The 27,918-nt window shown below is 28.5% G+C and overlaps 2 protein-coding genes across 3 annotated transcripts in view; one reads left to right on the plus strand and one right to left on the minus strand.

Annotated features, from left to right (window-relative positions):
* Positions 1-27,918, minus strand: part of LOC132941043 (sushi, von Willebrand factor type A, EGF and pentraxin domain-containing protein 1) — a 93,655-nt gene that overhangs the window by 65,144 nt on the left and 593 nt on the right. The window contains exons 1-2 of one of the 2 annotated variants that reach the window (XM_061008891.1): positions 6,887-7,065; positions 156-373 (exon numbers count right to left, since the gene is read on the minus strand). In XM_061008891.1, the coding sequence (XP_060864874.1) occupies positions 156-373; positions 6,887-6,944 (276 nt within the window). In that variant the 5' untranslated portion in view covers positions 6,945-7,065. Of the gene's footprint in view, positions 1-155; positions 374-6,886; positions 7,066-27,918 lie in introns of those variants that run through there. The other variant, XM_061008890.1, reaches the window with a different exon arrangement.
* Positions 13,295-24,198, plus strand: LOC132941521 (cilia- and flagella-associated protein 45-like). The gene is made up of 8 exons (XM_061009616.1): positions 13,295-13,958; positions 17,190-17,350; positions 19,028-19,217; positions 19,407-19,580; positions 20,642-20,815; positions 21,973-22,188; positions 23,131-23,300; positions 23,380-24,198. The coding sequence occupies exons 1-8, from the start codon at positions 13,554-13,556 to the stop codon at positions 23,441-23,443; spliced, it is 1,554 nt and encodes a 517-aa protein (XP_060865599.1). The 5' UTR covers positions 13,295-13,553; the 3' UTR covers positions 23,444-24,198.

Consider the following 27,918-nt stretch of genomic DNA (forward strand, 5'->3'; position numbering starts at 1 on the left):
ACAAAATTATCATATCTTATACCAGTAGTCATATAATCATGTTAAGTGCCATAAAAATATAACCTACTTAATTTTCCATACAATAAATATTGATAGAGGAACCTATATTTCAAAATATGTAAATATTGCTTAGCATTGTTAGAAATAAATAATACCATAAATGCAGCTTGCTCTTCGTTTCTGGGACATTCCGATGAAGGAAGCTTCCTTGGATTTTTGTAGGCTCGATCATCGTCATCAGCTTTCCCATCGTCCTCGTCCGAGTCTTCATCATCAATGTCATCAACATCATCCAGATAATATTGCACCGTTGTGCCGTTGTACGGTGTATAGCTTTGGTACGATCTTTTGGCCATTTCATTCGACGGCAAGTCTATGTTGAAAATAATATAGTAAAAACAAAATATAATGTGGTGGTATAATCGCTTATTATATAAAACAAACATGTCGGTGCATTACTTCAATGGAATAAATTCTTAACAGCTATTACACAATGGTAAACTTATAAGAATAGTTTTCATTGTTCTAATATTTTAATATTTTATACTACAACAATTAAATTTTATTTCTTTATCCAAGCCAAAAATACCCAAGTCACACCATCCTATAATTCTATATTTCTATCTAATGACATTTTAATTTCAATTTCAATTTCAATCTTATATAATGTGTGTGTGTATTATATTATATATTAAATTGACGTATTATAGAGTTAAATTTATATTTCAGTTTTCCTAATTTATAATTAATTGGTTTCTAAATCTGACTATTATACATTTGACATAATTTGATGGCACTCGTGTAATTTATATATTATAAAAAAATCAGTGAATAATCACTAGCGTCAGTGAACACAAAGAGACCGATTACAAATACTATGTATACCTACAACCAAAAAGAAAAATGTTGATGTGTGTTTACTGATGAACAAGCATGTTGTAAAAAAAATAAATTGTGATGTATTGTTCTTTATACTCTTAGTTAGACGAACAAGAGAAATATAATATGATAGCCGAATGAACAGGGACATAAAATGAATTCGTTTTGACGAGTCTTTTGTGTTGTTATCAACATACAGGCTTTTTAAACAGTTAGATAAAATACATTAAAAATATTATTTTAGCTTTCCGTTTGAACAATTAAAAATATTGTTTTCAAAATAACCAAACAGTTTCATCAATATTAATATTATATTAATGTATGATAGAGAAATTGAAATTATAATCTGTTAAATATAAGAAAAAAAAAATAATTACAAAAATAATTAAATGTTTTGATATTTTTAACCAACATATTAATATGACAATGGAGTCATTTTTATATGCATAGTATACATATAATATATATGTATTATATAAAAATATAACGCATTTAGTACCTACCCTATTTTAAATTATATTGACTGGAAAATTAATATACTTATATATTTATTAATTTACTAACTATTTATTTTAATAAATAATTAATAAGTTATAAGTAATTTTATTTTAACAAACACTAATTGTATTAAAAAATTATGACTACTAATTTCTTAGCTTTGTTCAATTTGCACATTGATTAAAAATACCTAAAATCGGTAACCAACTTACAAAATTTAAATATAATGCTAAATTAATGTCATCGATTATTTTATACATAATTCAATTAAAAGTGATTTTATCAAATTAATTTACGCAATAACTAATTACTTATGTGTAGGTGTCTAGCATATTAATAATCCTAACATTTTTATAGGTAGAAAATATGAAGAATTCCTTTTAACTTTAATTAATTATATTTTTAAACCATACCTACTAAGTGAATGAGAATAACTTTAATTGAATAATAATAAAAAATGCATCTACATGATGTACAGTGATCCTATTATAATTATAAATTATAATTAATAGTTGTGTACAAAAAAAAAAATTAAATTAAAAAAAAAAAAAAAAATTGTGATCATTATTATAGAAATGATAATAATATACTACCTACTGATTAATTTTTAAATAAAACATAATGTTTGTAGAGAAAAGAGTTTTCAATTTAATTAATTCTATAAAGTTTTTTTCTCAAGCAAATAAAGTACCTACCTACAATTGAGATATATCGCTCTGTAGGGAGAAATTTCGCAAACGATTACAATTTATTAATCAATTTCTTCACTCGTTTCACGTCTGCAAAGCTGTTATGTAAATGTATAAAATATTGAAACGCGTAACTATAAGAATTAAACTATCATAATATAATGTTTACAATTCAATAATGATTATTGATACATCATAGAAGATTGCATGGTATAGTTAGGGTAAAAAATAACTTTTGCTAAATGAAAATACTGTAGTTTTAACGCGAATTCAATATGGTAAAGAAAAATATACGCCACCGCAATACACCATTTATTTTTCAACAATATTTTACTGCAGGTTATATTAAAGTAAAATACTTCCCGAAAAGACCACTTAACTATTTAATAAGTATTTCGGCAAAATGTCATAGACAGTGGTGGTGTCTGAGAATAATAAAAAAAAACCCACTTGTACTTCGTGTTTATTGCAGATGATTGTCATCACTTATAAGTTATATTATATTATGTACCTAGTGACTATATTATAGTAGTTTAGTGTGGTAGTGTGTACATAACTAAATAATTTTGTACCCAAACAATTTACGAGTAAAACAACACATTGGTATACCTATACTGACGTGAGTACTGCTTAATCGTAATAGTTATACTAATAACGTTTCAAAAATATTTATAAAAACCAGAACAATAATGAACAGTATAAAATACAAATTATAAATTAAATATTATAAAATGACATTCGACGTCCATCAATAGATACAAATTACAACAATATCGCAGTACAAAGATCTACAGGTGTATTGAAATTTTTTTTTTTCCATTACATTTTTTTCTTTGCTAGTTATAGAAAAGAATGATTACAAAACAAATATCTTAACATCAGGGCGTACCGACGTACTGTGAGCCTGTACTTGTTGTACTACGGTACATATACCTGTTTATGATGTATATTATAATAAGTTTGTGCCGTTATCCGTTGAAATAAATCTGTGTGTAGTTCTTTTATCCTCTCGTCGATAAAAATCAAATTTTCAACATTCAAGCGGGAAGATTTTAAATAAAAAAAGGTCCAAAAAGGACCGTTAGTGTCCTATAGTTAGTAAGGTTAGGTGTTAGGTTAGGACTGGCATTGTGCCCTATATCTTTTTCTCGGTCTATTTTTCAAAACCAATAAAATAAACAGTAAATCGTCCGTTGGTTTCAGTCCAAACAATTTAAAACGATAGTGTCAAATTCACACACGATTTTCGAAACCCTTACATTACGTTCACGCAAAAAAAAATGACTTTTGGAACAGATTTGTACATGTTTACTAAACATATATATAAAACCTTAAAACAATTTCGGGTACACTACAAAAAAGCTATTTCACGAGCTTAAAAAATAAATCTTCCTTTTACCCGAATTTACAATTAACGAACAAACGACAGCTGATATATATTTAAATTTTCCGAGCAAAATTGTATATTCTCTAATAAATACTGAATTCTAAATAATAAATCACATTGATCAAAGTGAAATATTGTTAAGAACTACCTAGACACAACATATTTTTTATTTTTATTTTGAAATTCAAATTTATGGATTATAATAGTGAAGCGAAAAAGTCGGTTTATTCTTCAATAAAGTACTTGGTAAGAATACTTTGAATTTTCTATGTTACATAAGTACCTACCTATAATTAACATTTAATAACAAATAGGAAGGCAATTGAAAATGCAGTGGTCGCCTCCGCTTAATGTATTCACTTTGGTACTAGACAAAGCGGATACCTACCTAGCATAAACCGACGGATAACTCTAATAAACGAAACTTTGAGTATACGTTGTTACTTACAGTTTTCATGAACAACAATTTATCTATAATTGATATCATTAACAGTGGTTATGACAGTAGGATGATCCCTTATTTAAAAACTTCAAAACAGCAAACTATATATTATAGGTATTTGAAAGCAGGCTACAATAATAATAATTATTATTGACCATAAAATATTTTTAGGAATTTAAATAACCAATATATTAGGTACTTGTGGAAAGGAAAAATGTTAATTCGTATCCTTGTAATTTTATATACAAACATTTCTTGTTTAAACTAAACCTTTTTAACACTTTTCTTAAGTTTGGTTTCACGTCTGTCTGTGATCAAATCTTGCGCGCTCGATTTGAGGCACTTTTTGAAGATGAAAAATTCTGAAAATTGGTATAGACCTTGGTCTTGGATGACAATACAATAATCCGTTGTCATTTTGGGACATGGACCAAAAAAAAAAAAAAAGGATTGTCCCCACGACGTCGCCGTAATATCTCTCGCAGATATTGAACTTTCTCTCTTCCCCAAAAAAAATCGCAACCTCTTACGAAGCAAGTATAGGCGTGTCCTATCCATTATTATAATATCTATGGTAACAACGGTAATTATTACCAAATAACATTATACCGGTATTCTGATATAGGTACCGAAAACACCGGATACCGATATTCTTTAAACACTACAGTCAGCAGTGAAAATAAGAGCAACAGACTGTTCGTAACTTCATGTTCTTAATTATTTACTTTCAACTAAAAAGTAGAAAATAAAAAATAAAAAAAAAAATTTTAAAAACACACTTTTCCATAAAAACATTTAAAAAAAAATTTTAAAAATTGCACTAAAAAGACAAAAATAATTCTCTGTACTTAAAAATAATGAAAAATGTATTGATGAAAAATTTAAAAGTGTGTGGTGCATCATACAAAAAATTAAAAGCCGAGCTAAGTCTCACATACACTTCTTTGTTCAATCCTGTTTATAAGATAGTGACTGGCAGTATATGTCAAGTATAAGAGCAAAATAATGAAAAATTTACTGATGAAAAATTTAAAAGCCAAGGAAAGTCTCACCTACACTTCTTTGTTCAATCATGTTTATAAGATAGTGACTGGGAATATATGTCAAGTGTATGAGCACCACACACTTTTAAATTTTTCATCAATACATTTTTCATTATTTTTAAGTACAGAGAATTATTTTTGTCTTTTTAGTGCAATTTTTAAAATTTTTTTTTAAATGTTTTTATGGAAAAGTGTGTTTTTAAAATTTTTTTTTTTATTTTTTTTTAATTCTTTTTTTATGGTTTGACATTATTTTATAAAACTAAAATAATAATATTAACACTTCGCACTAGATAATATTATACACAGATATGTGATTACATAAATAATATTATTATTTAACTAAATTAAGACAGTACAACGAGATTAGTGTTCAACATTCAGTATCTGTATAGTATTCTTACATTTTGATTTTTCTAAATTGTACCTTTAAAAGCACTTAAGCACATATACTTTCAACATTTTATTTTAAAATAACTTTTTTTACTCTATACATTTCCACTAAATTATTTGAAATCATCCCTTCGTAAGAAAATGTAATAATAAACATTTTAAATAAGAAGTAAACAATTGAAATAATATATTTTTTTAACAAATGACAATCGTAAAAAATTAATCATATTGTACAATCTGGGAGTGTAAGGTACTTATATTTTATTTTATAACCATACATAATCCAATTAAATGTTGTTTTTTACAACACGCGATGTTTTGAAATGTAAAATTGAAGACTATTCCATTTGAACGATTTAATATTAAAATATCTTACAATAAGACGATATGATTCTAAAAATAAAAGAGAATTGTTTTTGTTCATCTCTAAATTAATACAATTGTGTGGAATTCACATATGTATCCAGTTACATTATAATATTACGGTATATATTTTTCCGAATAATATAAAATTTCAATTGTGAATGTATGTAATTAAATTCATCTTGATTTATAAAATAATACACACATTTAGCCATTTAGGTATTATAAATGATAGATAGATTCACAAAGTTATTTAAAAATTAATTTCATATTTAGTAGGTATTTAATTGTTTACAATCGCCGTGTATTTCAATCGATGATATAATATTATTCTATAATTGAGTGGAAAGTGCATACACAATTTTTTTTTTATTATTTCGGAGTGTAATTTTTCAAGAAAGTCAAACACAAAATAGGAGTACATGTTATAAAGTAACACGGTATTATATTAATAATTCAAATATTCAATCATGGGTCATCGCTAATCGTTTTATCAATTTTTGATATTATAATCTATTGGTACAGTTTGTGAAATAATTAAATTAAAACTTCATACACGATATATTAATGCATAAAGAACATCTCTGACGAAATGAAAACATATATTTATAACGTGGGGAATTTCTCAAAATATATAAGTTGGATCTACCCCAAGTATTACAATTGTTTTTTTACAACATTCTATAAGCCTGCATTTACGTCCAATAGGACATTTAAAAAAATTGTTATTATATCGTAATATTATAATATAGTTGAGTGGTGTATTATATACAAAAAAAATTATGAAAACCTCTGGTACCTAAATAAAATCTGTTCGTCATCGTATTATGTGCACGTTCGCACGTTCGCGTCTTAACAACTAATAAGCAATGAGAAATTAATTTGTGTGCGTGTAATATACAGTTAGGGTTTTGATTTGTGGACTGTTAAACAACGTCTTCATATTATGTTATACTATTATTGCAACGAAACAAGACGGTTACGTGTTATAATTTACAGAGTATTTTGTAATGGATTTCATATTGTCCGGTAAAAACGTACAATATTAGTGACCGGACTATAGTTAAAAAATGAATATAAAACATTATCGCGTGCATCTGTGTACGATATAATATTGTAAATATAATAATTATAACGCCACGCTCAAACATTATAATGATATAGCTATAGAATATAATATTATTATACTTACACGTGTGACAGCCGACGGCGGAGACGAACGCGACGAGGATGGCGAAGACGAGCGTCATGGTCGCGATGGAGATCGTCACGGAATCCCGTCTAGTCGTAGTATTTGTAGTAGTAGTAGTGGTAGTGGTAGTTGTTGTAGTAGTAGTGTACACCGCCGCAACATTATCCTCCCGAGCAACACTGAGTCAACCCCGTCGGTCGCCGCCGCCGCCGCCGCCGACGTACACTCGCACGTGATCCACCGCCGATCGTGCTCCGCGGACCGCCGCCACACTACCGCGCCGTACCGCGGTACAACACCCCTTCGCGCGTAAGTACGTAGGTGCCGTCCTCGGGACTTTCAAAATACGCCGAAACTTAGGCCCGCAAGGTTGTTCGAAACACGTTTCGAATTCACATTCATCATCATCCGATATAAACCGCACTTATGGGCTTTTAGTTTTTAGGTTTAGAGTGATATAATATAAAAAGGTACAATATAGTAATGTACTATAGAGTAAAAGGTATTATAATAAATAATGAACAATGTTTCAAAATGAATTTAAAAATTTCAGACTTGGGTAGGTATCTACTATTGTTATAGTAGATTTCAAGTAAATCTTGTAATAACTGTATATAAAATAGGAGCTTAAAAGTGTCAATGTTCAATTTGAATACAATTTTTTCAGTTTGAAATAAAGTAATATTATAAAACCTATTTTATATACAGTTATTACAAATAACAATACTTGAAATCTACTATAACAATAGTGATAAATAATAATTTTTCTTACATCATACAATAATACTAATTTTTTGTCAACGATGAATCGAATAAGAGTTTGTGTCTTCTTATAGAGTACCTATATATGAACTGATCTCAAACAAACACGGTCAGTGTTCAGCTAGTTTTGACTTTTTGAACAAATAGTTGTAGGTTACCAGCTACAGTATGATATATGAATTTATACATTAAATCTATATATATTGGTATATGTAAAATGTAAATTATACAGAACTTAAAAAAAATTTTAATAGTATCCAAAATTTAAAAACTAAAACCGATAAATTACATCATTATAATACCTAATCGTTTTATAATCTTTATGTACAAATAGATTCAAAATTTAAAATTCAACAATAGCCAACAGCTGGTCAATAATATTGTTCATTAATATAGGCAATATTTAATTTCTTAAGGACCGTTTCACTGTCACGTGAAACGACGTGTTCCTTATATTAAAAAATGTAAATAAGATATTTTAAGACAAAAAAAAATTGTTTTCAATAGTTAAATATCTAATTAGATATCAGAAAACCGATGTTGTGCAAGTTATGAGTTTTGAGCAGGTATGTAAATCATCACAATTTAAAAATATTAATATCTCACTTTGATATTAAAATGATACGTACAAAGTTTGTACTACAGACATATATAATGTTCTTGCCTTAAATTTTTATAACAAGTAAATTAACTCTAATATAGGTAAGGTTATAGGACATAGGTGAACGCAAATTTGCAATAATGCAATGTTGTTCTTTGGTCAGAGGATAAAATAAATAGTGCGCTAACATCCTCATTTAGTTCTCTGCTGTAGTGCTGTCCAATACCAAATTTTTTTTTTTCGAGAGGTCTTTTTTTCTGAACTGATGTCTTTTTCAGTTCTAAAACGAATCAAATCAAGTTATATAAGATCCAAAATAACCGAGGAACGCTTAAACTCTTCGGCAAATATTATAACAATTGAGTCGGGTTTAATCAATAAATTTAATTATGATGATGTAATCAATGCATTTGCCAATCAAAAAACTCGACGCAAGGAACTCTTTTTCAAAAATATATTGCTTAATTTGTATATGATTTTTATATATTTTAAAATACTCTTGATTATAAACAATTGTCAATAACTAATTTTTATAATATAAATTTAACGAATTTTATGTTATCATCGCTTGTTTTTATAAATAAAATATTGATTTATTTTCACGTAAGAGAGGGGAGGTGAAAATCATTATGACCTAAATCAACGAATCTCTTAATATGGTCTGTGGTCATTCTATAGTAGCAAAAACCAAATCATACTTTAAAAAAAATTGTTTATTATTAGATTATTACGAAATTTTTCCTATTAAATTTAAAACTCTTAATAAAAAAAATACATATATATCAAATACATATACATCGTTTCATTTATTTACTTATTGCAATGAAGTATCATTTCTACGATACAAGAACATACATGTATATCGTACCTTAGTAGGTAGCTGCTACGTCTATAGGTGTATAATATATATAATATATTTTATAGTATGTGAACCTCCTACAAGTACGTTGCACATACACAAAAAAAAATTCAGGTGGGTTCATAATCTATATATATAAATAAATTACACAACTGTTAATTTTTAGTAGGGATTTTAACCCCCAACCCCCCCCCCCCCCTGTACATGTGCCTGACCTCCTATATAAAATGAATACATACATTGAATATATAAAGCGAATGCAAACTAATGTAACGCGTGTCTATTGGCATGATGATAGTCATAGGACATAGTCTATATTACACAAAATGAAAGCCAGACGACATTTGTATAACTATTTTACGTACACATTCATTGTTACACACTAATTTTTTACTATAATTATGTATAATATCATTGAGTAAATAATATACGATACTATAATATCGTATACTCTCAATGATAATATTGATAGTTGACATATTCATATTTAAGTAAAGTTATCGTCCAATATGGTGAAATATAGGTACTACAAATTAGATATAATTTAGTCTGTATATTAACTTCTGTTCCTAAAATTAAACTTAGTACCTAGTTGGTTCCAAAGAAACATAAAATTAAAATTTTCAAATATTTTTCTATGATATGTTGAAGTCGTTAATATTATAGGTAACAATAATCGTATTAAATAATATATATAACTTTATACTATTATACATATTGAAACAATCAGCTGCAATTCAGCATACTATACAAAACAAAGGTTAACGACATGATACAGGACAGAGCAAAATATATAAAGGCATAGGAAAGCTTATAGTTGACGGTCGACCGAACTCGACTGTATACCTATTTAATGGGCTTAGCAACGGTTCACTGGTGTGAGAAATACCTTTGGCGCCTCTAGACGATAAGTAAGCCGACATCACGAACTGTTGCATTGAACGCAAATTCCGTGTAATCGTGTTAGAGTATTAAATACATTAAAAATAATTCAAATTGTTGGAATAAAATTCATCACATAAGTACACCAGATGTCCAGAACATATTATTATAAAATATATAAAATATAATTTGTATTATAAAATATAAATATCTATAAATAGAAAACCAAAAATGTTTATTCAAATAATATCTCATTTCATAAACCTTGCCACTTTCACAATTCCTGGGAACTCCCCAGGAGGCTCAGAAGGAAATGGTGTCGAGATCTTCTCAATGAGTAATCTAAAATATAACAATATACATTAAAAAAAAATCATCGAGTAAGGGTAGTGTTACCATTGGGTGACTCCTTTCATCAAATAATCATGTACTTATTTTTTCTATTACCACATATTCTTATTGTACCTAAAGAAACAGATTGTATATACCGCATAAATAATAATAAAAAAAATAAAAAATAATATCTATTGAAGCGTTTAAAAAATATTTTAAACCAAATCGATTGGAAAACAACATACCTACGCAGTAGATATTTATATAGCCTATATACTTACGTAGTGGGGAAGGAGATCGACGTCAACCCGGGATTATAATTAAAAAGTGTTTGTATAAAAAATGTTTGTACGTCCTCGCGCAGGACATTGTAAAGTTGTGATTGATTTATCAATTAACGTTGTCGCTACCTATATTAAACAGCCCGTCCTCATGTGGCGATAAAAACACAAAAAAAAAATGGAATATAAGTAGTATAATAATATAAATAGACAATAACTCTTATATTGAACGTCATTTTAAAATTATTATTTTATATTTATTTTAGTTTATAAAGCGTTGAAATCAGATTATTATTTTTCTATTTCAATATTAAACAAACAGAAAAACTTGTTTAACATAATAATATTATGTAATATATTATAATATATCACTCACTCAATTCAATAATATAGGTACCTTCATTTATTTTTTTTAATATCACTTTGGCAAACTTACATTTTTATGAATTTAAATTTACAAATAATCTCTGTTAGGAGGTATACAATATGCAATTGTTTTGATTAACATATATATTTTTTTAATGTATAAAAACAGCTTTAATAAGTATACCTATGAAAGATATAAACATTAGAATTTTTTTAAGATTTTGTTTTTTTTTTGTAGATAAAAACCATTAAATGATGAAAAACGGAATCGTGAGAAATATTGCTCATACTTCATAGTACCATGTGAATGACACAATTTGTGCACATTACATGTACAATGAACATTCATAAGGGTAACATTTTCATCTGGATTCACTGTGGAAACTGTGAAAACAAAAAAAAAAGAATAGAGAATAAAAGAAGGGAATAATGAAAGAAACTAAATATTTTAGTGAACGAAAATTCCTTTGGGTATTTTCATTTCACTCGTACAAATAACAAAAACATTTTTGAAGAAAACCTACCTACCTAATCAATTAGTACCTACTTAATAACTTGCATATTTTGCACTTTCTTTAAAATAACTCGAGTGCAAATATAATTAAGCACATTTTCAGTGAATTATAAATTGTTTTAAGTACCCATAGCCACAATAGGTTCCAGAAAGTCTAACATTTTCTATTTTCTGAAAATAGCAAATAAAACAAAGATTATACATTTATACATTAAAATTAAACATAAGGCATATTAGGCATAATTACATTCAAAAGTTTGATGTAATTATTGCATAATATGCATGTTAATCGACTGTAACCTAACAGACCCTAATAATATATTTTTAATTTGTATTCCCAAACGCGTATATTTTAACCTCGTTTAGCTTATAAAAAAGACCAACCAAAAATAAAAAATGGCAAATGAATAATGAAAGTATTGAAAGACAAAAGTCATTGTATTATTATATATGTGGGTCTTGTTATTATCTAAGTTGACTTTATTAGGTACTTACTATATTTACATTTTCAATAGTATTTTTTTTTTTTTTATTTTATTTAATATCGGTCAAGAGTACTAGGCCTCACTGAGTAAAACTCGTGTTGATCGACGAGATCTCATAACTAATATTGTAATAGGTATGTCTAAATATTTTTTTTATTTCCAAACTCTAGCTGTGGCTAGATTAAAGAGCTTGGTTAAAGAACTGGGTATTTTTAGAGGTATAATATTTATCTATATTTTCCGTGCATCATATTTCTAAATTGTTGGTCATATTTTGTGTTCCGAACTAAATGTAGGTGTACATTTTTTTTTTATTTGTTCATTGAAACGTCCTTAAGGTGCTTGTCAATGCTTATCACAAGTGGGTAGTAGGGAGATCATGTGATCTATTTATCTATGTATATATATCACTATATGCATGATACTACTCGCCTTCACCAAGAGGAAACATGTGCGGTCTTCATTCCCAGTGGAGTGGGACCTAATTGGAAACCAGATGACGCAATACGACAGCACGAGGGAAATTGGTGATCGCGTAGAACCCCACAATTTGTTTGCACTTTGCAATGAAATCGTAGTCAACTGCGTGACCACTGAACCACTCCGGCCCCAAATGTAGGTATAAGTGAGTATAATTACGATATTATTTTTATTTATAAGCTGTTTTATGTAAAATAATAATTGCTAAAAGCCCAAAAATACCTACCATAGTATATATGGAAAACAAAGAGAAAACCATATCACTCATTAAAAAAAACTAGAATAATTAAGTTAATTATGATTCTTAGAATGCTTTTAACTTTATAGGTTAAACTTACAGGTTGAATTGATGTATATTTTTAGATATTATAATATATACCTAACTTATAAATGAGAATAGAAGGACAACATTTCTTATCACAATATGATTATAGAGGATTATCCTCCACGAATCAGGATACCTAACATCACTCGTAACCGTGGGCTATTAATGAAAAATTGACAAGATATATGTACTGAAATCCATATACTAAATATTTAGGTTTACCTGCCTATAGTAACATAATTTTTAAATTTATATTTTTTTGATACGTTATTATAGCTAGTTGGTCTTTAAAATCAATACCACATGTAGGCTCATTAAATATACTAACTAATTAAATCTGAACACGTAGTATAGGCCGTAGAGCCTAAGTATTACGCAGCATTTTTAGTTTTTGCGGTAATTACTATATAACAATTACTGTTATTATTAGTGGGCACATAATGATAATCAAAACATATCATCGGAATAATATTATGCTACATGCGGTGTTTGTTCAGTAAACTTGAAAATTGGCGTTTCTCAGGAAACCACCCTAGCGACCGAGTACACAAACTTATATACTTATTGGAATAGTTATATTAAGCCAGTCTACAGACAAGATAATTTTCGTACACATACCTAATAATATGATGTGAATAATAAAACAATAATCGTGCCACGTTTTAAAATGTGAAAATATCCATCATAAGATTTTTAACAATTATTTTTCATTAGAACTAATAAAATGAATTTACATAATAGTTGGTAAATAGGCATTTTAAAAACAATTTTGTTGCAACATGATTGAAAATGTCGACAAACGCCGCACGGCGTCTTCGGCGTCTAATCTTTCAAGTCTTTCGGAACGCGACATCGAGTACAAGCAACCTGTGTATTTTATACCTGATAAAGATCTTGAAGCGCAATTTGAAACCGATCATCTTGATAGGCAAGGTTCACAAATGTGTAAATTGGACAAGATGGGAAAACAACAGTTCATGTCCATACCAGACCGTCGAGTAATTGATAGGAGCACATTCAAGCGGTTAAAAAACAAAGCTGTGGTAGTGACCGCGGAAGATCGGCGAAAAAAAGTCGAGGACTTGATGGCTGACAGAGAGAGGCTGGAAAGCGAAAGCGCTGCCAGGAAGCAAAAACTACAGAGCTATGACGTACTTAGAACTAAAGGAAAACAACTTGCACAGGTCAGTGTCACTATTGTGTAATACGTACCTATATATAAGTACCTAATATATGTAATACATACCTATACATTTGAAACACTATATTATATCAGTGAATATGGTTTTTAAATAAATAATGTATAGTTGTATACAAGGTTATTCAATAATATCATTCATCTGGTTTTATATATTTAACTATTTGAATGGTTAGGTGTAAAGCTATAGATCAATGAATAAATGATACATTAAATACAATAAGATCATATTATAAGATATAGATTCTGGTAGGTACGATTATAACTCATAAGTGTCAGAAGCTGCTTCGACCTAATGTGCCAAGTAACAGATAAATCATTTTGAATAATCCTGTATGTTAGATATTATTTTTAAAGATACCAGATAGTTTAACTGATAAACAATATTAATGTGACATTCGAGAAAATGTTATTACTCAAATCAATTTTTATTATTTCCCTATACATTTTATATCACCGAGACATGGGACTCTAGCGAATAAATTAGTTCCTATTTGCTACCAGAAACCACCAGTTGAAACACAATTGAAGATTGATACATTTTTTCTGCTATAAAAGTGTCCTCAGACACAAAAACTAACACATCTGTATAACCAAGATATTCATCGTTTCGAATAGAATCTAAAACTAAATGTTTTTATTAATAATTTATCATTTGTAAACGCCTATAGGTAACTAGTATATTATTATCATCTTATAAAATATTATATTATTTTGTATAACAGTTATTTATATACCTTATTGTGCTTTTGGTAATACATTAATAAATAATAATATTAGATTATATAGTACATAAAAGTTGATGAGCAATGCCGGGTTGCACTAAATATATTTTAATGAATCAATATTGAGCTAATGGTCCCTCAAACAAGATTTAGTGGCCCGCGATTGGTCCATATTAAATTTTAGTGAACCGTTAAATTTAATAAATTGTTTATGCGACTCAGCATATGTATTTCAATGTCTATAGACATATTATATATAATACAAACAAAAAAAGGAACAAAGTTTTTGTGAAAAATATATGGGACGTACCTATCATAGCATATGGTGTGAATTGGTTCGTAGTAAACATAGGTGCATTGCTTAAAACTAGTGTGAATATTTTTAAAAATGCCATTGTATACATATAGATAGCAACATTGACGTAATTCGGTCGTGTTTGTGGGGGGGGGGGGTATTGAAACATTTACGCCCCCCCCCCCTTCCAACACTAAAAAAAATAAGTTTTTTTATCATAAACACCTCTCACTACAAACATTGTAATCAATATAATGTAAGTACGCATGTATAATTGCATCATAAATAATTAAATACTTTTAATAGAGTTATGTGGATTCGTGGAACAATCTGCGTAGACGTAAAATACTCAAAATAACTTTTGAAAGGTTAAAACTAAGTTTGACCGACAAATTCTGATTGCATCATTGTTTTTAACTCGATGAAATACAAAGATTTCCGAAAAAAATATTTCCAAAAATCGGTTGGAAGCTAAACTGCGTTGTTATGCCGTATTTCAATATATAATTTGTGCAACAGTGATCCGTGTTTATATTTATTACGAAGTAATATTATCTTGGTTGTGTGTACAGCTAGCATAAGGAAATCAGGGTTTTAAGTATTATTAAAATATACTATAGTACCTAATAACTATAAACAATAATATCTATAGTTAAATAACTACTTAAATATGGTTAGCCAGTTTTTAAAAAAAAGTCATAGGGGGTAAGGGGATACGTTTTGCTCTAAAATTCGATAACAGACATAAAAATTGTATCACATTCGTCATTATTTTAAGTAATTACTTATTAGTTATTAATAATAATGACAAGTGGATACAGCTCATCTGCTTGAGTCACTATAATGATGTATAATATGGGTGTGTTAAATTTGAATTTAATGATGTAAAATGATTGAACAACACATATCATTGTAAATCAATACATTAATCGTTTCACTCAAAGTATAAAAAGAGTTATTATAAATCTATAGCTAGTACAGTATAATACATAATATTATTCATAATATGATTGTATATTTGTATACTGTGAAAATTGTTTCACTAAATTACACAAAACAAAAAGTGCATTTCGTTTATAAATATTTGTTTTGTTTTTCCACAGAGTGTACAAAATAAGTATCAATTTCATGAATTACTGAATTAGATATCCATTTAATGAAAAGAGATATAATTATTTCACTTAGGTAGTAAACTTGTACGTTTTTGTAGATAAAAGTACCTATACTTAACACATTAATACATTTTATTTTATCGTTATATAGTTTATACAAACATTGAAACATCGTACCGCAGTATTATTTATTAAAATAAAGTATGACATACGTAGTTTAGGAAATAATATGTTTGGGTATACCAAATACTAATATTGTATAACACTACTATCTACTGGTAGTTCAGTAGTTCAAACTATAAAATCTTAAACTTAATTAAAGGAATTTATTCACCATAAATTTATTTAAAGTAATATTTTAAACTCATCCAATATTTTATTTTACTAGTACTTATTTAGAAAAGTTTGAAAAATACAGAAAAACTTGTAATTTTATTAACAGAAAATTATCATTTAAAATTACATAGAAAAGAGTTCAGTTAACAAATCACTGTTTGATAAATGATCCTAAATACCACATTAATTCCGACCGGCAAAGGCACTTTCTAATAACGTTTCGAAACTATTACTCTACCTTTTACGCTTCCATCACTGTCAATTCCTGCTTACGTCCATTTTCTAAAGTATTACGACCGTTTTTAACTTCAAAATCCTACTACCTACGTTTATTCGCCACTTTTTTCAAAATCAAAATAAACCCTCTATAAACACTATCACCACCTGTACTGTATTAATTTGTTTTAATTCGACATTAAATATATTATACAGGCGTAATAATAATACCACATGGTTTCAAATAATCTTGACAAGTCGGATACAATATTTTATCGTAATTGTATTACCTCACCAATCATGTAGGTCACGCAATATTACACCAGGTACGTTATACGATATTATAATGTAGGTACCTATACATTGTACCTGTTATATTTATGATTATGTTTAAATTCTGGTGCGGTTACTAGTTATATCACTGCATCTTTAGTTAATAAAAAATAACTATAACCTAACCTACCTACTTAATTACCTACTATCAAATATTATTTATAATTTTATATTTTAAGTAATATTATAATTGTTAACAGTTGGACGATGAAGCAAATAAGAAGTCCAATTACCTTCTGGCTCGAGCACAACAATTGCGACAGGACCAAGAAGATGAAATAAAACAGTGTAACTCTCTGATATTAAGTACCAAGTGTCATGCCATCCGAAACGCTCAAATTGCTGAAAAACAACTTATTCAGTAAGTTAATTGTATACGTCTAAATAATAACACTTGTCACTTATAAAGGTATATTGTTATACATTGGTATTTGGTATGTACCTATACAAATGTACAAAATTTAGAAAAAAGTAGTAAATCGTAAATTGAATAATATAGGTAAAACGCTTCTAAACTAAAATAATTTACAAAACTTCGATGCTGTACATACTTAAATATGTTAGGTAGGTAATATAAAAAAACAGTAGGGTTATAAATGAAGGTGCATGAAGTAATATTACTATGTTGCTATAACACCATTACTTAGTGCTCAATCTGCAGGGCTATTCAACGTTACCATTTTCAAAATTAGTGCAACGTCCGCAAGAAATGAGAATTTTCCAGCCTGGTGGCCCGTTAATTTTATATTAGATTTTATTTGCAAAATAATTAAATGTATCAACAATTTATTTGTATTTAGAAATGATTGCATTAGAAAAAAAATTAATAACTATTTGACTAATTTAATAGACCTTATTTTAAGAAATAAATTCTTGAAATCAATATCTAAGTATATCTAAATCTAAATCTAAATCTATTTAAAATAAAATCGTATTTTTATGTATTATAAAAAAAATAGTGGTGTTGAGTGTGTATCGACGATGACGTTGCTTACGAAAATTGTTTTCTAAAATATCTTCAGTGTATAATTTTTCAAATTATTCTATTTTAAATTATTAAGTTATTTTGTTTATTAATTACATACATTTTAACCCTCCCTGTTACGCAAATTGCGTGTGAAAGGTTATTTTCAACATTGAAATATTTTAAAAACCGACTAAGAAATGCAATGACCAATGAACATAGGTATTGAACCTTTTATGTTTATAAGTATCAAAAATAAAATTCTCATGGAATAAGTTAGTATTATTATTCTAAATAGGGTTAGCGGCTAACCTTTCATCATTAATTTGTATATAATTGTTATTTATTGTTTCATCGTCATTATTCAACTTAAGCAAATGTATTTGGTAAGTTAGATCGAATGTACCAATTGAAAGTATAATTTAAATATTTTAATGAAATTGCGTTCCACACATGATATTATATAAATACAAATTAACAACATTTTGCAGAATATCATTATTTTAATAATCAAATTTATTTATCATATATATACCTAATATGTTCTAAAATGTTATCCAGTATATATTAATATTATTAATAGTAGTTATAATAATGCATCCATAATTATAAATATGAATCTTCTGTAATGTAATTATCGATTAAATTATATTACAGTTCCTGTTATATTTTTATTTAAACAAACATCCCAATTTCTTGTTTATGGGATTTATTTTTTTAGTCATTCCACATTACTTCATTTATTCGGTAAATTCCCCGAATTTATAAAACAGAAATAATTGGAAAAAATGGTTGAAATCCTTCTGAACAGACATCTTAAACAATGGGAAAGTATAGATAGCACTTACAAACTTCACACACGCTCTAGGTAACCAAAGAACAGGAAAATCCCCAGATGATCTTGCAAGCTACATACCTATCACATTGCTAAGTGTCAGCTTTAAATTACTATAGAACGTCTCATCATTAGATCCAAAAATATATTTAAAACATTTTTTTTAATAATCAAATGTATAAATAGTTCGTGTAAGCGATAGAATTTGTATAAATTACAAACACATTATGTTTTTATAGGAAAGAAATGAAAGAAGAGGAACGTAGGATGGAAGAAATGATGGAACGGGAACGATCGTTGGCCGCTAAAGAGCTCGAAAAGGCAGCGGAAGTGGAGAGGCAAAAAAAAAAATTCCAAGCAGTTGAGGTGGAGAAACAAATAAAAGAGAACGAGATCGCCAGGGAAATGGAGTTGGCTAGGATGGCGGAGGTATGCGTTGTGTTTACGAATATCGGGCTTGTAAAAGAAATACGTTTTTAAAACAAATTAATAACTACGCATAATATTTTCAAATATTTAATTTCCCCTAACGTAAATATTGGAGTTTCGTGATCGCGTTTTTATGGAAAACGAGAAACTCACTTATACTTGCCGTTATTGATGCATGTATATACACAGGAAGCGATGATTCGAGCGGAAGCGGTGAACAAGATCCGGCACGACGAGGCTGAAAGGTACAAGTCGAGAATGGAAAAACAGGCGCAACTACGCAAGGAGTACATGTTGCTCAACGCACAGATAAGAGATTCGAAAAAGCTGGAAGAAGAGATGAATAACATCGAAGTGCTGCAGGTATAACGATCATTATGTAGTGGTTGTAAACGGTACTTAGGTACCTACTACCTACGCCCTGTATACACATTTACACAAACAACTATATAATCTGTAGTATCGTCGTTGCCAAAACAATACTACGTATCTGCAAAAAACTAAAAAATGAGTTATATGCATAACATTTTTCAGAAAAAAAAACAAATAATTTAGAGTAAATACCAAAATACAAAGATAATATTCTAAAAGTTGAAACATTATCACGTATATCCATTATCAATATTATTGTCAAAATACATCGTATCTCCAAGTTATAAATTATAAATTATTTTTTTAAAACATCATTTTGATAGCATAATTAAATATGAGGTTGGGGGACGGAATGGCTGAGCGGACTAAGGCGTCGGCTGCGACGCAGTCGACCCGATTTCGATTCCTCGGCCATGGGCGGCATTTTTCTTCGGACAAGTCACGGTGTCCGGAGAACAAGTGCCGCCATCCCCCACCCGGGCATGGGAGATACCTACGGGTGCCTACTTGAAAATCTGCCAAAAACTACACACACGTATTTACCAACCAACAGCATCCTCCCCTACAAATAAACAAACAAAACAGCTAATGGCCATAGTTGCCGGGCATAATGACCAATAAAAAATAAATAAATATGAGGTTAACCTATTCACAAAATTTGATTTTATAATTAGTTTTTTGTGTCTCCTAAAAAAATACATTTTGGAAATACGCAGTATTGTTTTGGCATAGATACTATGTACCTACCTTCGTGTATAGAAACTATATTAGAATGAGAAATGTGTTCTGTAAACGTGTAAATACGCAAATAAAGGTGTGTTCAGCACTCCACATATATAGATACTATATACTTGTACTCCAAGATTGTACAATGAAATAAACATCTCTTGCAAATGTATTGCTATATATTATGTAAATACCAATCACCCCAAGGGAATGTTTTTTATTGTCTGCAACCTACAAAGGCCATCGCCGTTATTAAAATATCACATCATTTTATTTTAAGTTTGATTGATTGAAATTCAATTCCCATTATTATTATCCTGTCACAGATACAAGAGTACACGCGCAAAAAAAACGAACGAGAAATAGCGTTTGAGCGAGAAGTACAAAAGCAGAAACTACTGAAGGAGAAGGCTATTGCCAAGATACAGGCGAGTCAACAAGCTACGTACGATTTGCGAGCTACCAAAGACGAGTTAAACGCGCTCAGAGTCAGAGACCAGGTAAACGCAGTATACCCACGACGAGGATAATTAATGTTCTGAGTGATCATCAGAGCACTTACGTTTATAATAAAAAAAAAATGGTAACTAAATACACAGGTCGCGCATAATAAGAAAATAATATAGTGTTTAAAAAATGATATAAATGATATAAGGCACCCTCAACTAAGATGGCTAAATGTACCTATATAATAATTAAATTATTGGCATTCAAAGTAAATTTCAATTTTCAAGTATTGCTATCACTACGTATAATTTAAGGGGAAGTATTCAATAAGCTCAAATTATTATTATAGTTGTTAATGAGGCACACTGCACGTATAAATAAAACTATATTTCTATAGTTTCTACTATAGGAACATCGGATGACATGTCAGTATACCTATGTCACAAGTGAATATAAATATAGATAGCCGACTTTAAAAAAAATACTTCATTTTTAGGGAATTAACATAGGCTATTTTAAATATTTTAAAAAACAGTTCGTTCAATAACTTACAAAATTCAATACGTTACAATAATGGTCCCTGCACGAGTCGGTACCTACCATTGTTGGTTGATGCGTGATACGAAATTAAATACCTATAGAGAAGGTTACGCTTCAATAGAGAACTAAATTTTCTCCATAAAAAGTGCCAAAGCGAACACTTTGGCTGAGAAATATTGTTTTTATAATAATTCAATGTTTTTTAAATATCACTAAAACGAAAAATTAAAACAATATTTCGCAATAAAACTAAATAGTTCTCTTTTTTTAATTAATTACTGTAAATACTGTAGTGGTTACTTAATTGTATTTATTTAAGTATACTTCTACGTCCTGCCAAATAGTTAAACATAATATGTTGACCAAGTATTTAACATTACAATTGATCTTATTTGTCATCATAGGTATTTGTTATATTATAAAATGGCATTTTACTTAATTTCCATATTATATCACGTCTTTTATAAATTTTTAAAAACGTACGTTCTAACAGTGAACAATGCACGTAAACTTAAATGATGCATGTACTATTTTAGGTAGTAACTATTTACTATAGTAGGTACTAATATAGTAATATGTAATTATACTCATTACTCATAAGTCATAATATTATAGTTCCTACATGGTACATCTATATAATCGACTGTGTATTAATATTTTACGATTGCAGGTAGAGCGGGAGTGGCGCCGTAAAGAACGAGAAGAGGCCATCAAAAAAGTTGCAGTAGAAGAAGAATTAAACGCGACCAGGCGCAAACAGATCGAAGACCAAAGAATAGCGTACGCGTTTGAAATTCAAAGAGAGAAGGATGAAACCGAAAAAATCGCTAAACTTAACATCGAAGACATCAAAAAGAGTAAAGAAATGGACGAAAAAAATAGAATGGTAAATAATATTTTTATGTATTGTCAATGGCGATTCGCCATATTAGTGGGGAGCTCCTAAGAAAACGGGGCGATTTCTATATAATATGATGAGACTATAAGGACAAGGATCTATAATATATTTTACTAGGAGAAATTAATAATAATACATCTTTCTATTTTAAAATAGGTACATATTTTGTAAATTTAATAACTATTTCGCTTATAAGTAATTCACTTATAAACGCATGATTATTAAAACGAAATAGGTAAATAACTATAAACTATTGTAATTAGTTTTTTTTATATCCCTATTCTATATCAATATATTTTAATTATATGTACTTAGCTAATAATGTAATAATGTAATATGTGGCTTGGTGTGGCGCAGTGCGTACACTCAATTGCGGAAACGCACTGAGTGCACGTAACGGCCGGCGTTGCTAGTTCCTGGATGGGTGACCACCCGGGATTTTTAGCAACGAATCCTTGCCACACATACAAAACGTGTTTTCAACCGTTCCTCCCCCTACTAACAACCCACAAACAAAAAACCCAACAGTTAATGGCTAAAGTTCAATAAAAAAAAACCTACCTATATTATATTATTTATTTTGTTCGTTGTTGTAGGGGGTGAACCGTTTGCACAATACTTATCTCGCATTCTCACCTATATTACATTACCGTATAATTAAATATATTATACTTATATATTTTTTATTTTTTATTATCCTCTAAACCCATAATATGTATAAAGTAAGTATTTACATATTATTTGAACGCATTTAGGTTTAGTCGTATTATATAAATAGTACCTAAACATTTTTAAACATTAACCGTAACTCCTAAAACCTAAATTGTAATATTATATAATTCTTTGCTCCTGGGTCGAAAGGGCTTTAGTCAATTTTTCACAAAAAATTTATATATATTATATACCTACCTACTGTTTATGTACCGGCAGAAAATCGAAGCACATCGTAGAAACCTATTAAAACAGATTAACGATAAAGAACAGGAAAAGATACTCGAAAGGAAAAGGTTCTTCCAAGAAGGCATAAAGCTGAAACAAGAAGAGCTTGCCAGACAAAAAATGTTACGGGATACAATGCACAATAAAATCGAGGAACTCAAGTAAAAAAATTATTATTATAATAACTGATACACAACTGGCATTGTTTTGAATAAATAAAAAATTATAATATGATTTCAGGATGCACAACGTACCGGAAAAGTTTGTTCAAGGGATTGTGAGACAACTCAAGTTACATAAATAATAAGATACTTTCGACGATGCTAGTATTTCCGGAGGAATTGTTTTCATAATAAATACCTAATACGTCAGCATATTAAAATAATTCCCATCACTTATCAACTTATTACTAATGTACACCTCATATATGACATATTATTATACCTACTGTCCTACTACAATAGGCACGTTCCAATCGATCGTGTAATTGTTGAATTTCACACTCAAAATGAGATTCTCGGCGACAGTATAATGGAATTCTCGTGTAAATTATTAACATAGAGGAAGTACCACGTTCGAATCGGTTTCGATTGAATGATCACAAAATATTAGATTCCGTAAGCTATTTTTGCGATAACATTATGATATAAATGTATAAGTCGTTATTTACCGCTAGAACAATTTATGGAAACTTAAAATGTCATAAGTTCACTGCGGTAGACTTGTCTCCAACTACGATGTTGCGTCTACGTGCTACGTATATCCAATACTTTTCGTGTTAAAAATAATAACTTAAACTTTGCATGATCTTCTACAAAAAATACTGCTATGAGTTATGAATTATACTTTGGATAGGTTTGATCCAGAAACTAAACGAATGATAAATAGAATCATTAGGGTTTTAAGTTAACCATAGTATAGTATTATAGTAGCAGTACTATCACAGTAAATGTATTTCAATTTTTAGTTTCATTCGTATTTTATGTCGTAGTAGAGTAGAAACAATAATTATAATAGAATAAATGAATAAAATCAAATACAACTATTAAACATTAAACTAACAAATTTTTTAGCTTAATTTTTTTTTTACATCTCGTTAGAAGCTGAGAGACAGAGATAGAAGGCTATTATTGTGTGTGAATCATTTTGTGTTGTTATGCACAATATTGTTACCATGTATTATCAATGTAAATTATCACTACTTGGTATATCGCACCATTCGCACCACTGGAGCAAGACTGTCACGACTCAACATCTTTAATTTTGAGAAAAAGTGATTTGAAAGTTTTTTACCTATGTTTTTGAAACTAAAAACTTAAATATACTTAACAATATGACTTTTTCAAATATTATGAAATACTCTGTCAAACTCACAAAGTTAGACTTGTGGCTTTTTACAATTTTTTAAGTAAATGCAAGACTGCTATATTTTGATGGGCGACTGTATTGAATACAAAAATTGATTTTAAGACAGCCTTGAGCCTTATAATAAAATATGGCAGTATTGCATTTCATATTGTGGATGCTATATAACCAGTGTCAGACTGACTCCAAAAGGCCCCATCAGCAATCTCTATAAAGGGCCTCCAAAAGCCATTTTTTAGATAAAAGTTGAACTAATACGCCATATAATTAAATATATATATATAAATGTATACATACATATATTTTGGACTTTTAATTAAATTAATGTTTTGAAGCTATTCAAAAATGCTTTGGTTAAAATTATTTTTTACTACTTAATAATCTTACCAACTACTTATGTTAAGCCATACATAACTAGTTACTATCTCACATAAATTGACAATAGAACAAACAAGATAACATTATATTATATCCCTTAGATTTTAGTTCAATACACATTTTATTTTTTTATATCATTTTGAAGAAAAACAAGTCAAATTTTGTCATACTTCTTTTTAATAAAAAATCCAACCTACATCACATAAGTAGTTATAACAAAATTTAATAATTATACAATACAAACAATTATTTTGGATTACTGGTTATAATTATAAACTTATTTTAAAACAATATTCTAATTAGTTTTGTAGAACTTTTAGCTACATTATTGATAACCATATCTTTATCAACTGTAAAATCTCTTTCAATATTAATCAGTAATAATGTTTCCATAATATCTTGTGAAATTAAAGATCTTAGTTTATTTTTAATATTTTTTAATTTTGAGAATGTGCGTTCACATGTCACTTGAGTACATGGCAATGTCAACACAAATTTATAAGCATAGTAAATATTATTGAAACTACATGATTGATGAAACATATCATGTACAAAATTATATCGATTAGCCTTTTAATAACTAAACGAGAATGTTTACTTCTTTAGAATGTATTTCTTTTAAATTAAAATCAATACAATTATCAAAGCAGTTTAGTTCCCAAGCGATTTTTTGGAATTTTTTTTTTCCCAATGTGTGTTTTTGCATTCTCAATTTGATAGTACTTTCAAAAAAAGCCAGTCGAACTTATTTTAGAAATTATGGTCAAAAAACTTCAAAATGTTAAATTTTTTCAAAAATCGTGTTTTTGAATTTAAAATACAAAACATTCAAGTTTTTAGAATTATTTTTTTTTAGAAATGTTTGTATTTATATTCTTTACATTTTGGTGGAATCAGAATTTCCCTATCGTTCTTACTTTTTTTGTTATTGTTAATCAACCACATAAAACTGAATTATAAAGTTATTTCAAACTTTGCATATTTGAGAAACTCAAAATTGATTTTTTTGACTTTTTTTTTCATTTGATGAGTAACATAAATAAGTTTTTGGTGGAATCAAAACTAACTCATACTTTTTAGTTTGGAAGATATAGATTAAAATATTAAGCAACAAAAAATCAAAATGTAGGTACAAGTAATAGTTCTATTAATTTACCCATGCCCCCCCCCCCCCACAATTGGGAGTATTTTTTTTAAAATTACTTTTGGCCTCCTTAAAAAATCAATTTTGTTTAATGAATTGTATTTTTCCAAAGGTAAAATGTGATGTTTATCGATCCATAAGGGAAGATATATTTTTCCACAAGTCCCATTTATCATTGTACAAAATTGTTAGTTTTACGTATTTATGGACAAAAAGTGTATCTTTATCGTTCCTTTCCGAGGAGTTAGGAATTGCTCAACATACTGCCGTGGACTGTGTTTTCACCGTCTATTAAATCTAGATCCTGTTATTGAATTTTTTCGTTTAGCCGGTAATTTATACGAGCCACATAAATACATTAACGACGTTTCTGATGACGACGATACTGATATAATATAATAATATACATTATCTAAATCTGTGCATTTTGATTTTTTATTGCTTATTATTTTTAACACGTTCAATACCAATGTCAACGGGTATTCGCAGTGGCGTTTATATTTATTTACTTATAGCTAGGGTTTTAAAATTTCATAAAATTTACTTTCTTGAAATATTTCACTTTGATAAAAATAAAAATAAAATTCTTATTATACCTAAAAGTATATAGTCGTCAACTTCTAAGTGAATATTTTTAAAAGTTGGTTTATTGTATGAAACAAAAAAAATATGTAACATATTTACATATAATTTATAAGTTGTTTAACAAACTATATGATCTAAGTATTAAATAATGAGCCCAGAGCACCTTCACATCACCCAGTCACACATATTATACGACTTTTGTACACTTTATAATAAATAATTACTGAAAATACACTATTATTTCATTTATTGTTGGAATTGACTTCAACTTTATTTCAAACCATTATCTTTTGGATCGCTGATATACAACAATATTTTAAAACTCATGTAAAAAAATGTTTTTATTCTCAAAATAATGCCTGGAATATTTTTCAGCACTATAAAATATAGAATATACAAATATGAAATAATAAATCAACAAAAATAATATATTTTTCTTTAATTCTAAGTGTGTAATCAATTTATTGTGTCTAATCGTCTATAACCGAACACGTTTAAAAGAAGAAAAATATTTTTCATAATTTCATTGAAATATTTCAAGAACAGTGGAATTTTCAATTTTGAAATATTTCAAATTTAGAACCCTAATTATAGCACCTTTTATTAATGACCTCTCTAGGTACTAATAATATTTAACAATATGGGTACCTGCTACCTACAGTTTGTTTCTAAACCATAACATGAGTTTTAAGACTAAATCAGGGTGGGGGTCAGGGTTTTGATTATGGTGAATAAATTATATTGCCCCCCCCCCTAGATTTTTATCCAGTTACGCCACTGGGTGTTCGACATCGGTAACGTAGCTCGGTAGCCTTTGTCGACCGTACTTAATTTTGGCGCGACAACGCGGGCTCTGCACCGAAAACACTAGCGGAGCTCAACGTGTTAACCAATTTCTTCCAAACCAAAAAATATAAGTTAGTTCTGATTTCACCAAAAACTTATTTTTGTTATTACTCATCAAATGGAAAAAAAAGTCAAAAAAATCAATTTTCAGTTTCTCAAATATGAAAATGTTTGAAATAACTTTATAATTCAGTTTTATGTGGTTTATTAACAATAACATAAAAAGTAAGAACGATAGGCAAATTCTGATTCCACCAAAATGTAAAGAATATAAATACAAACATTTCTAAAAAAAAAAAATTCTAAAAACTTGAATGTTTTGTATTTTAAATTCAAAAACACGATTTTTGAAAAAATTTAACATTTTGAAGTTTTTTGACCATAACTTCTAAAATAAGTTCGACTGGTTTTTTTTGAAAGTACCATCAAATTGAGAATGCAAAAACACACATTGGGAAAAA

This window comes from Metopolophium dirhodum, chromosome 3 (assembly GCF_019925205.1).
Source record: "Metopolophium dirhodum isolate CAU chromosome 3, ASM1992520v1, whole genome shotgun sequence".
In the NCBI taxonomy this organism is placed as follows: Eukaryota; Metazoa; Arthropoda; class Insecta; order Hemiptera; family Aphididae; genus Metopolophium; species Metopolophium dirhodum.

Coding starts and splice junctions, on each gene's coding strand:
- LOC132941521 (XM_061009616.1), top strand. CDS start 13,554: ATGATTGAAAATGTCGACAAACGCCGCACGGCGTCTTCGGCGTCTAAT. Junction 17,351..19,027: donor GCTGAAAAACAACTTATTCA/GTAAGTTAATTG, acceptor ATGTTTTTATAG/GAAAGAAATGAAAGAAGAGG. Junction 22,189..23,130: donor TGGACGAAAAAAATAGAATG/GTAAATAATATT, acceptor ATGTACCGGCAG/AAAATCGAAGCACATCGTAG.